Source organism: Mobula hypostoma, chromosome 9 (genome assembly GCF_963921235.1).
Source record: "Mobula hypostoma chromosome 9, sMobHyp1.1, whole genome shotgun sequence".
NCBI classification, from domain to species: domain Eukaryota; kingdom Metazoa; phylum Chordata; class Chondrichthyes; order Myliobatiformes; family Myliobatidae; genus Mobula; species Mobula hypostoma.
In genome coordinates this window covers 116,050,336-116,063,556 of record NC_086105.1, presented here as the reverse complement: position 1 = coordinate 116,063,556, position 13,221 = coordinate 116,050,336, and the positions used below count along the sequence as shown (strand labels likewise).

Here is a 13,221-nt window from a genome sequence, read left to right as displayed (position 1 = left end):
AATGCCAATACATCCTTTCTTAGATAAGGAACCCATGTGATCTCACCAATGCCTTATAAAGCCTCAGCATTACATCCTTGCTTTTATATTCTAGGCCACCCAAAATGTATGCTAACATTGCTTCTGCCTTCCTTACCACTGACTCAACCTGCAAGTAACCTTTAGGGAATCCTGCATAAGGACTCCCAAGTCCCTTTGCACCTCCAATTTCTGAATTTTCTCCCCGTTTAGAAAATAGTCTACACATTATATCTTCTAGCGAAATGCATGACCATACACTTCTTTGCCATTCTCATAATCTGTCTGATCCTTGAATTTCTGAAGGCTCCCCGCTTTGTCAATACCAGTCGCCCCTCCACCTCTCTCCATATCATTTGCAAACTTCGCCACAAAGCCGTCAATTCCATTATCCATATAATTGACATTCAAGGTGAAAGGACGCAGTCCCAACAATGACCACTGAGGAATACCACTAGTCATTATCAGCCAATCAGTAAAGGACCCCTTTATTCCCAGTCTTTGCCTCCTGCCAGTCAGCCAATCTTCTATCTGTGCTAGTATATTTCCTGTACTATCATGGGCTCTTCTTTAACAGCCTCATGTGTAGCACCTTGTCAAAAGCCTAAACAACATCCACTGGCTCTCCTTTGTATATACTATTATTTTCTCAAAGAATTACAACAGATTTGTCAAGCAAGATTTCCCCTTAAGGAAACCATGCTGACTTCGGCCTATTTTATAATTTGCCTTCAAGTACGCTGAAACCTCATCCTTAATAATGGACTCCAGTATCTGCCCAAATACTGAAGTCAGGCTAACTGGCCTATAATTACCTGGTGTTTACCTCCCTCCCCTAAAGAAAGGAGTGACATCCACAATTTTGCGGTCATCCAGAGCCATTCCAGAATCTAGTGATTCTTGAAAGATAATTACTAATGCCTCCACATTCAGCGACCTCCTTCAGAACCGTGGGTTGTCGTCCATCTAGCCCAGGTGATTTATCTGCTTTCAGACCATGGAGCTTCTCAAGCACCTTCTCCTTAGTAATGGCAATTACACTCACTTTCATCACCTAATACTCTCGAATTTCTAGCATATTGCTGATGTCTTCTACAGTGAAGACTGACACAAAAGACTTACTGACTTTGTTCACCGTTTTTTTTTGTATCCTATTACTACCTCTCCAGTGTCATTTTCCAGGAGTCTGATCCTCTTCTTTACTCTTTATATATTGGAAAAAGAAAACCTTTGGTATCCTCTTTTATATGATCAGATGCTTTACCTTCATATTTCTTTTCTCTCCTTATTGCTTCTTGAATTACCTTCTCTTGGATTTTATAAGCGACCCAACCCTCCTCCACGGGTCATATGGCAGGTGGGCAATAGGAAAATTGAGAGTGGGTGCAGAATTGATGGGGTTCTGTGAGAGAATAGTTTGAAGAGAAACAAGCGGGGAATAGGACTAATGAGAGTTTTGATTACTTAATTGCTGAATGGCCTTCTTTCACGTTGTGATGGAAAATTATAAGTGATCGTTTTAGTAAAGGAAAGGGGTTATTTAACATAATTGTAGGTTTTAAATTTTGCTGATAAATAAAAGCTTCTATTGAATATTTCCCGTTGCGATAGCCTCTATTTCGCTGCTTTGAAGTACCGCGGTGATACTGCTAGATGGAGAAATAAGAAACCAGCAGTCCGCATAATTATTGAAATCACAGTAACTTGCTTATGCATTCAAACCCGCGAACACCTATTGGTGTATTTAGCCCGCTACCTTTGCACTACACTCCATGGACTTTTGTCTTTAGAAATAAAACAGGGAATAATAAATTCAATTGTCTACTATTTAAAAATGAGGGCTACTGTGAGGTGTACAGCTTTCCAGGCGTTGCAGTTTCCCCGATATAAACAGGTTTCGCACACAGTACAACTTGTAAAACATTAATTGTTGCAGTAAAATTTATGACAATTTTAAAGAATTGTGAAGAGTGTGCAATAATTTTTAGAGGCGAATACTTTGGTGTGAAGCGTACGACGATGACTTCCGGCGGGGACCTGGGTCACATGGAAACAAAATGGTGGTTTGTGAGGAGGTGCTGGCGTTGCTAAGGAGCTCGCTTTCCTTTCATGCTTTCAATTCTAAGTCTGAGGAGGAGGAAATATGATCGCTGCCCCCGATGTCGTAGCTCTCACCCACGAAGATGACTACGGGGAGCAGTACAACATAGAGCCGGCGCCCCCTTTTCAATTTCAACCTGAAAACCCCTGGTCCAAGACGGCCACGGCTAAATTCGAGAAGGATTTCATTCTCATTTCCGAGTTTTCCGAGCAGGTAGGCCCTCAGCCTTTGTTAACCATCCCGGACAATGCCCGCGGTAACTTTGATCTCAACTATTTCGCTCTCAGGATTATGTCTGTGGATTATCAAGCCTCGTTTGTGGGGCACCCTCCTGGGACGAGTTATCCGAAACTCAACTTCGTCGAGGACTCCAAGGTGGTGCTGGGGGACTCTAAGGAGGGGGCTTTTGCTTACGTTCATCATTTGACTCTCTATGACTTGGAAGCAAGGGGTTTCGTCAGGCCCTTCTGCGTGGCTTACATCTCCACAGATGAAAACAAGATTATGCAGCAGTTCCAAGAACTTTCGGCTGACTTTTCCAAAGCCTCCGAGTGTTTGAAAACTGGTAACAGAAAAGCGTTTGCTAATGAACTGGAAAAGAAACTTCAGGATCTGGAATATACTAGGAATGTGTTGCACAATGAAACGGAAATCCAGAAAAAGTCTAACGATAAAGGATATTACTCCTCGATAGCAATAGAAAAGGCCAATGAACTGGCTAATGTGGAAAAGTGTATAATTGAACATCAAGATCTTTTAATGCAGATTAGAAATTATTCGTACAAAAAAACAAGAGACGTAGACTACTTTTCTTATGAACAAGATAATGGTACGGAACACTCGGACTCTGGGTTAGAGCAGTTGCCAAATAAGGAGGAATTGTATGAAAAAAATAATTTTTCTGATACAAGCTCTTACATACCCAAATTCACAAAAGCTAAGTCAGCAAAATGCTTTGAAAAGAAACTGAAAACCTTAGAGGAGCTTTGTGACAGTTCCTTTTTTAATCAAACATTAGAACAACTTAGGCGGGTAGAGAAATTCTTCAGGGGGGATGTGTGCTATCTCCTAACCAGTCAAATTGAAAAAGTGCTTCTTCAGCAGCAACAAACAACTTCTTTTCTCTTTGAAGACCCACTACTCTTCACTGGTGAAGGACAACACTGTGAAAAACCACTTCCTAGTTTTAATATTATCAGGGCTAAAGCTTTGGAGCACCCTTGTTTATCAACTGAGTCCACCAACTGTGAGTCATTCAAGTCATGTGTGGAGTCTGTACCGATTAAACTGGATCAGCAAACCAGTGTTGAGAATTATCATGGGACTGTGGCTGATTCAATTCCATGCAAAAACCTCCTAGCAACTTCAGACCATCTTGAATTGAAAGGGAAAGGAAGTATCAGCAGTGGTGAAAGCATTGAAATCCTGGGTACAGAAAAATCCTGCCCAGCCCCAGTGTTATTACCCAAATCTGACAGCCAAACAAACTTGCAGAGCCTGCACCTGGAGGTTGCGAGGAGGAAATTTGTGGGTACCAAGCGGACAAACAGTGAGGACAGCATTGAAGTTCTAAGTACTACTGAAACTCTGATTCCTGAAGACCTTAAGCCTATGTATCCAAGTGCAATATATGAAGAAGAATCACCTTTGGATGAAGAAGAAATAGGGCTGAACAGAGGTCTTGTGCAATCGGATGCAAATCTGTATCATACTAATGGATTTAACAATACAAGTTTTGAAAATAGAACCATTACCTTGTCTGTTTTATCTGAACCAATTGACCATTCTTGTTGTATTGGGAAAGAGAGTCCACATTTTACTAAGTCAGTACCTACATTTTTAACTGAAGAGTACGGTGATGAAGTTGTCAATGTTCCACCACAACGCAGTAAAACTATAGGTCAACTATTCCACAGTGATGACCTCCAGAAAGATGACGGACGTGGATTGTATGAAACTGTTTGTGAAAAAGAATGCAGTGATCTACCCAGTAATGAAGAAACAGTTCAAATTTCCATGGATGAGTATTTGGACAACACAAGTTACATCAGTGCATCTTTATGTTCTGATAGGACTCCATCTCCAGCTCTCGCAACCAGCCCATCAAAAAGATCCTCTGGTAAACGCAAGAAGCATTCAGGGAAGAATTCTCTGTGGTTTATACGGCACTATTCTTTTGCACAGCAGGCGATCTTTTCATTGCTGTCTGGGCGGACCCTTGTAGTAGTTGGCGAACAAGAAGGAAAAGTCAAGAAAATTGTGGATGCTTTGTCGATATTTGTCCCGAATTATAATAGGGATGCAGAGTCTGTAAAGCAATGGGTAACTTTTCCTTTGCATATCGACGATTTGCAGACATGGAAACTCATCGGACTTCAAAGGTAAATATAACATAGTTATATGTAAGGACTATGTAAGGATGCTACTTTGTAATGAATTCAGAGCTGATGATCCAAGCAAAAGAGTGGCTTATAAGAATTAATAATAGATTAAATTTAAAAAAGATGTATACCAATCATGCCACTTTCTGCATCCCAGAGCTGGGGAGAAGATTCTCAACTCTTACAGATAATCTGTTGTTTTGATTACTTTCTGCAAGTGTGAGATTTTACAAATATGCTTCCTTTATCAGATATCAAGAGTGCTTTCAAAAGTTACAACTTGGATTTTTAAGCGGACCAATTGAAATTTCCCAGTGAGCATTGTATTGGGAATGCCCAGCATGTCACTTAAAGCACCTAATATTTTCTTTCAAACTAATGGTTCCTTTGTCTGAAAATTCAACTAATGTACTCTTATTTCCCAACAAAGACTGATCTGTGTCATTAGGACAGATAATTAAATTTCAATTTAATTTGCAACAGATTTTTGAATTTTTTTTTAGTTGTTGAAAGACTCATTTCGTGTGTAGTAATAGTTAACCACCCAAAGCATAAAATTTGTCCATTATTCAGTTGTTTGTCCTGTTTGTGTCTATCTTCTGATGACAATTCACACTTTTTAATAAATAAATTTGAATTTCTTGGATGTTGGAGTGGCTTTAAGTGGGGTGCCATGGTAGTGTAATGGTTAGTACGGCAGTATTACAACTCTGTGTGTTCTGGAGTTCCAAGTTCAATTCTGGTGCCATCTGTAAGAAGCTTATGTTCTCTCTGTAGCCACTGGTTTCCTTCCATTGTCCAAAGACCTGGTGGTTAGGTTAATTGGTCATTGTAAATTGTTTCGTGATTAGGCTAATGTTGAACAGGTGGGTTACTGAGCACTGTGGCTCAGTGTGCCAGAAGGGCCTGTTCAGCACTGTATTTCTAAGTAATTTTAAAAATGCCATTGTTAGACCAAATTAGATACAAAGTGGATTTCTGATCTTTTATGATCAGAATGCAGCAAATCTGTTATATTCTGCATGATGAAACTCAAGGCCACAGACCAAAAGCATGTAGTTCCCATTTTTATTCCTGTGTGCCTGCCCTGTAAGCTATATCTCTTTAGTCATATTTATACTGAAATGAGGTCTTGTGATGTATGCATTGTAGCGTTTCATTTCCTTACTGAAATTATCTTACTTGTGGACGTGTAGTCCTTTTTGCCAAAAGCTAAAATGAATTGTTAGTAAGTTTTTACACGGCATATCATTTTATACTTGTCATAACAATGAAAATGACAATTATTCATAATTGTTGGGATTCACCATCCTTCTGCATACATATTAATAGTTTTTCAAAGCAAGGGAAGAATAGCAACATAGAGCCAAGAATATAATTTCATTATACTTGCAATTTTAGTAAACCGTAATGAAAGGAACAATGCCAAATCCAGTGGATGATCTTGCACCACGAGCAACTTTTCTACCACATAATATTTTTGCAGTCTGGTACTTCTAATTCAATCATATGGGGGGAAGGGAAAGCAGGAGACTGGGGCTGAGAGGAAAAATAGATCAGCTATGACGAAATGGTGAAGCAGACTTGATGGACCAAATGGCCTAATTCTGCTGCTATATCTTATGATCATATTGCACAACAGCTACTCGTGTAATAGTTCTGAGTACTCTCCCCAGTCACCAGGCTGAAACTGAGATCATGTATTGCTTGAAGTTCCAGAATAGCACACGTTAGACAACACAGGAGAGTTTTCTGTTACTAGCACCTATCAAAAAGATCTATACAAGTAGTTACGTTGTGAATTCAGTGTTGTAGTATTGTATAATGAAATCATGAGGAATATTGTTTGTGATGTGGCCAATATTTCTATGAGAAAAGATTCTTGGGCTACTTCTGAGATGACTTTTTGAAACGTTTTATTTTTATTTTATTTAGTGTGGATTAGGCCTTTTGAGCCACAGCAACCTAGCATCCCCAACAACCCAAATAACCCTAACCTAATCACAAGACAATTTACAACTCTACCTAGTATATCTTTGGACCGTGGGAGAAAACCAGAGCACATGGAGAAAACTCGTACACTTAACGGGGAGGACGTATAGAGCCGCCTTACAGAATGGCACTGGAATTGAACTAAAGAACAGCCCCAGCTGTAATGGTGTTGAGTTAACCACTATGCTACCTTGGCACCCAATTCTTTAATCTGCAATTTATGGATATTCTTGTGGTTATTGCTCATTGATTTTTAATTTGAGTGCTGATGCTGTACTGTGGTAACTTCTGTTAAACAGAATCTGGTATCAAGTGTTATCAGTGTTTTGGGATATGTGGTTATTTATAAGTTTTAAAATGAAATGGACTGACGATTTGAAATCTACATTATGTAACTTAGACTACCAAAAATTTGGGAGCTGATGTGGGCTCAATTTGAATAGCCAGAATGGGGATTATTATTGAATATTCTGTATGTTCCCATTGAATTCAAACAGTGCCATTGACATGAAGTTTGTAAATGTTTCATTTCTTTTCTATTCCTAGAATAGCGTCACCTCTGGGTGCCAGTATGCTGCATTCGTTGAATCGATATAGTCGCTACATCAGCATTCTAGACTGTGACAACAAAACTCTCCGTTGCCCGCAATATAAAGGACAGCTGATTGCCAGATTGGCAGACCACAGGACTCAGATAAAGCGGGGCAGCACATATTATATGCACGTTCATAATATGTTTACCCAGCTTTGTTCCCAAGCTTTCCTCTATACCTTTTGCCATCACTTGCATCTTCCCATCGATGAAAGAGAAAGTGAAGAATCAGTCACGCATCGCAGAGTAAACTTTTTAAAGCATCATCTGGGGCTGATGAATGATGATAGTAAAATTGTGCAATACTTTTCAGAACTGATAAAAATGCATTACTTGCATGAACCTCCAAAGGGCTTGAATCTAGTTCTGCGATTTAACTACATCCCCAGTGTTGTGTTTAAAATCTAATTCTGCAACATTTTCCATTTCAAAACTGGAATTTTACCATGTACTTTGATTGCAGAAAAGCATGACCTCTTTCCCTAGGTGATTTTTTTCATGTTGTTCTCTCACTTGTGCAAAAGCAGCACTATGGCTGTGGCAAGTAAAAGAAATTTGAGTATACTTAACCTGCAGATAGTTTTGACAAGAGTGAGTTGAGAGTGAATCAAGATTTTACAGATTCTAGCACACTGAATTATCTTCAGCACAGTATAAAATAATGTTTAAGTATGGGAGAGCAGAGAAATGATCTGATGACAAAGCAAAGTATATCTGATGATATACCTAAATGCAGTTGAAATAAGGCTTTTATTTTTGATGCTTTCTTCAATATTCTGCTGTCTTTGGAGATTTCTGTATATGGGTGTTTGAAGTGGACAGGTGCTGGTGGAATCCAAAAAAAATCAAAGTTAAATAAGAGTCTCAGAAACAATACCACAAAGCAAGTTTAAAAAGTGATCTAATTATGTTGCAACTCCATGTTGCTAAACCATTATCTGGCATGTCTATCAATTTTGGCTAGTTTGTGTTGTAACAATACAGTTATAACCAGATTATCTGCAGTTTTTAATCATGTGAATACTAATCTGTGGAACTTGCCTAGAAAATAAACTCTGTTTTTAAATGTTCTGTGACCTTTGAAGGATAAGGTTGAATACATTGTAGTGTTATGGCAATGTTGCTTTTTCATGATACATGACATTATTAACTTTCACCAAAAAAAACTAATTTCTAATCACAGTCGATTGCTACTGGCATGCTATCGGTATGGATCCAAGTCTCAAACTGGTTTTGCATTGTTAATAATGCCAAATTTTCAAAAATAATTATGGTTGTGGTTGGAAATGAGAAAAGCTAGAATTAAACACACCTGTGTATATCTATGCCTGCTTAATTATTTGAATTGGGGTTTGTGACACCCTTGGATTCCCCTTCAGCATTTTCACTATGTTCTATGGAAGTGAGACTTAAGTCTTGCAGAAATCTGAATTTTAAAAGGGAAAAAAAGTCACAGATTGTTCAGTTAATTTTATAAGTGACAGAGGGAATTTGTGGTCTACATTGATAGACAGTATATGGAGATCTTCATTTTGTTAGTGCCAGTAGAAGACAATGGGAAGTTTTAAAATTTGTTTTTTTATTTTTTTTAAAGAATTGAGTTAAATTAAAACACATCATTCTAGCTGAGGTTCCAAATCTTCAAACTGTATAATTGAGCTCTCTGAACCCCACTTGGTTTCCTTGGTTCATTGTGAATTAGACCCTCGAAGGAAGGAAAAAAAAATATAAATCTGCTTTATCTTGCTCATGCTAGTGCTATGCATTACTGATGAGCCAAATTCTAATTATTAACACTTAGCTGATTGAGGTACGCCACAAGTTGAAGCAAGACCATGTTACCATTCCTGTTTATACATATCTAATGTTCAAGAAAATTTGGTAGTTTGGATTTTGTAAACTTTTTATTTATTATTTTAAATTCTGAAACTTGCCTGTCAAGCAGTTTCAAGTTGCTTTTGTGTTTAGTGCTCAGATTTAGAAAACATTTTGTGTAGTATGCACAGTGAGAATGAGGGTGAAAAGGTCTCAAAATTTAGACATCGTGCAAACTGTCCTAAAGTGTATCCCTACAAAATGCAGCAGTTTAACTTGGTCATTACTGGTGGAAAACAGCAGCTATTGAAAATCTTTATCCACAATCTGCATGACAGCTGAGCCCACAATAATTATTAAGCCTTTCAGTTGACCATGGAAATATAACATTAGGCATCAATTGAACCCTGGTTACTGTGTCAACTTTAATTGTGTTCATAGATGTATCAGGTGTATTTTGGACAGCATGAGATTTCTCTAACTGTTGTCTATTAATAATCACTCTTTTGTAGCACCAGATATTGCAATCAATTTTTTTTGCATAATATTTGGATATTCAAATTTGACTAATCCCAATCAGATGGATATTTAGTGACACCATTTGTTTCCACACTACTTTATTTGTTTTTATATTGATCTATTTACAATTTTCTTTTACAAAACATAAAGATTAAATCCTATTTCCAGTACTGGTTGACAGTTCACCCAAGTATTCAAAAGTCTCAGCTTCTGATATTGAAACGTGGGGGAAAAACTCATAGACAGAAATATTCTGGAAGCATGCTAAATTTGGCTTCCAGAATAGTAACCAGAAATTTTTTGGAGAAACTTGTGTAGGGTTTAGTAGTGGCCATTGTATTCCACAATCTTCCTAACTACGGAACTATTAATACACATCGCCCCATCAGTTGTTATAAGTTAAGCCAAACCCAGTCTCTATTTTCCCTTTTTAATGTGATGAGATGTACTCCAGTGGAGTGCACTCTAACTGAATTTGTTTTGTTACCAGTGGTTTTTAGGCAAGCAGTTTGAGAGCAAGAATACAGCAACTACTTGTGACTTCCTCTTTAAATTCTGAAGCTGCTACCTTGATCTGCAGTACTGAAGCTCCTGACTTGTTCAGTGACAGCCACACCTAGTCCAGGATATCTGGTGTGCAAAACTTTCAAGTTTTTTGGGTAGCAGTCAAAAACAGGATGGCTTGCTGCCTCAGGAAATGCTGAGAGTAGCTATATCACATAGACATTCTGATTTGAAAATTTTAAAAAATGTTATAAGGTACTCTTTATCCACTTTCTGTGGCATGTTATCAATAGATGTCTTGCCTTGTGGAAATTTGCATTGTTTTGAAGACTGCCATAACAAATAGTTCAATTATTACTGCTGATTTCAATTATTTTTATATACAATTTATTGCATTAGTTGGAAAAACTTAAAATTTTTTAAGATCAATTGGAATTGATAAACTGACACATCTGAGTATATTATTTTGGCCATTCAACATGTACTCTACCATTCAAAATGTAATTTGGCTCCTTTCATCCTCCATTTGAAATTAATTAAATTCAGCTAATCTGCTGCATTTTTGAAAGTGGATAAATGATTTGAAACACAGATTTATATTAAGGCTTAATAATTAAGCTGTCCCAATCAATCCATTAGTCAAGACAAAATCCTGTAAGGACTGTGCATTACTCTTACTGAGTTGATCAGATCATTAGCCAGGTGGTGGGATCAATGCAAAGTGCACATTGAATGTATGTTGAACTAATGTAGCATAATGATGCTGATGTGACCTTGCTCATAAGGTTAAAAAAACTATTTATTAACAGTATGCCAATAGTAATTTGTAATAATTGTTCATTTAAAGATTAATTCCTGTAGCATTTTTCAGAAAAATTGTTTTACTCAAATATGTACTGTGAATTGTTGTTGGCACTGATTTTCATTTACTCCCCTCTTTCCTGAAAGCTACTGTGCAATATGTGCATGTTTGCATTTAGTAATTAAGGAAGTAGATAAAAACAAATGCTAAGTTTATTTCTTTAAGTGTGGTTTTTGCCTGTTGGTGCTCATTTCCCTAAGCACAAAGATCAGAAAGAGTTAAAGACAATTTTTCTGTCTTTTGTTCTCTTCATGTTGTCTGCAGACTTTTGCATCAAGAACTAGCTAGGCCTAAACAGGAAAAGGTTTGCTGTTTGTTAGTCTCACCAATGGAATATAGTACCATGTACAAATTTAAAGGATTAGAAAATTTGCGTTTAAACAAGCAACTGATATGGGGTGTATTGCTCCAATCTTGGATGAAGAGTTCCACAAAAGTAGAATTTTTTAGTTGTCCTTATTAAACCAATTATCCTAATGGTCCTTGGCTTACAATAATATCCTTCTTGCTCCACTAAATTTGAAAGAGGAGAACAATACTGTGGAAGGCAGAAATGGTAGAAACTCTGTGTACAACTCTGCAAATCTACCAGATTGTACCATATGATATGTGTCAATGTAATACATGTATGTTAGGTGGTACTAGATTGGCTCTGATTCTTTGACGATATCTTGTCCAATGTCAGTCTTGAAAGGCATTTTTGGCTCGAGAACAAGGAATTTCCCACCTATCTGCTTGGGGATATGTCTGCATGTCACATCCATAAATTGCTGCATGCAGGAGCATGATAAATATTGTGACAGTGTACTTTGAATTTTACCTCAAGTATCCAGTACATGTAAATGGAACCACTTTATGAGTAGGCATAGAGAGCCCATAACTATATGAAGTAATGGTACTCATGGAGAATAATCTGCCAATATGGATATCTTTTACAGGGATGAAATTTAACAAGGTGATTATTTAAATTTTTTTGAAATTTTAACTAAAAAGGTATAACAGGCATTTAATAATTTTCTTATTCACTTTGTGTGAAACTGAGTTTACATGTTCTACTCTCTTCAGCACATGCCACCTCCCTCTGATTTATAAAGAAACTAATGATGCAAGCAAATCTAGAAACGAAGTACATATGTTGTGGAATTTGCAGATCAGATGGGGAGACAGCTAATATTTCGCATACGTAGCAATGATATGCTGCCATTGGACATGAAATGTTAGGATTTTGAATGAATTACGTTGTGGTTATCACTGCAGTTTATACTTTGATCTAGGTTTTTTTCAGTTGCACATCTAACAACTAGCTTTTTTTTGCCAGTTCTGTGTCATTTGTTGTTAACTGCTTAAAGCACACCTCTTGATTGTCCAACCAGATAGTTTTGATTTTCAGCTGTTCCTCATCAGTTTCTTATTTCCATTTGTTATGACATTATCCTGCCATCTCATTTGATACTGAAATCAAAGCTCATGCCTGAGGGGAAAAGTTTCAATCTAATGCTGCAAATAATTTGAGTATCTTGATGAGCAAAAAGAAACAGCTAGTTTCTGAATGTGACTGCCAGTACTTAAACATTGTTAATATGTTAATACAAGTGCGCATTTTGTGTACTATATCCCCTTATAATGGTTATTCAATTTGGAGAGAAAGATATTTCAAAGTGGAAGGTTTATGCAGCATTTTTAGACGGGGAAGAACATTACATTGGTAGCTAAGATAATCCCTATGTCAAGAACAATTTATTGTAAGATCCAGATTAATTATGCTAGGCCCTGTAATATTAGCAGTGTTTTAACCCCTGTTGACAAGATTTAACTTACCAAGCTTATATTTTTCATGTAATGTTTGTCAAACTAAATATGACCATAATGTGTACATTCTGATCCTTTACTGGAAGTTTTTTTTGAGGTATGTTTCAAATTGCACTTTCTTGCTTTTCTTTTAATTTTGCACAAGACCAGAGGTTTTACAAAATGCCATATACTGTTGTAACTTGTAATTATTTGTGTAACTGTTGTTTTTAAGTATTCTATTTAATTCATATCTTTGAAAATGTTGTGCCTTCCACTGTAATCAAATGTGTACCTTAAAATATTTTCCAACTCACTTGTGTTGAAGTGTTAAATATTTGGAATTGATGTTTATGTGTTCACTACACCCACACAATGAAGATTTTTTTCTATCCTTGTCCTATTTTTATGTATCTCAGCTACATGTGCTACTGGAGCATTGATAAGTTAAAAGAGAGGAACTAGTTTCACAGGACTTAACTGAAAGGAATCACTGTACAGACATGCATTAATTTCCTGCATTTGTCTAGCATACTCATAATTCCAATTTATAAAAGATATTCCACCCTTACTATTTAAAATGCAGTATTAAATAAATTACAAAACCATGATTCCTACTTTTAAATTAAAGATGGCCATGGAAGGGTAT

The 13,221-nt window shown here is 37.0% G+C and overlaps 1 protein-coding gene across 1 annotated transcript; it reads left to right on the top strand.

Moving 5' to 3' along the window:
* Nucleotides 1–2,073: 2,073 nt before the first annotated feature.
* Nucleotides 2,074–12,882, top strand: smcr8a (Smith-Magenis syndrome chromosome region, candidate 8a). The gene is made up of 2 exons (XM_063058974.1): nucleotides 2,074–4,500; nucleotides 7,039–12,882. Exons 1-2 carry the CDS (start codon nucleotides 2,162–2,164, stop codon nucleotides 7,490–7,492), a joined length of 2,793 nt encoding a protein of 930 aa, XP_062915044.1. The 5' UTR covers nucleotides 2,074–2,161; the 3' UTR covers nucleotides 7,493–12,882.
* The last annotated feature ends 339 nt before the right edge of the window (nucleotides 12,883–13,221 follow it).

Excerpts from the sequence above, each read along its gene's own strand:
- smcr8a (XM_063058974.1), top strand. The coding sequence starts at position 2,162 with ATGATCGCTGCCCCCGATGTCGTAGCTCTCACCCACGAAGATGACTAC. Across the intron at positions 4,501-7,038 it reads AAACTCATCGGACTTCAAAG|AATAGCGTCACCTCTGGGTG; the intron begins GTAAATATAACA and ends TTCTATTCCTAG.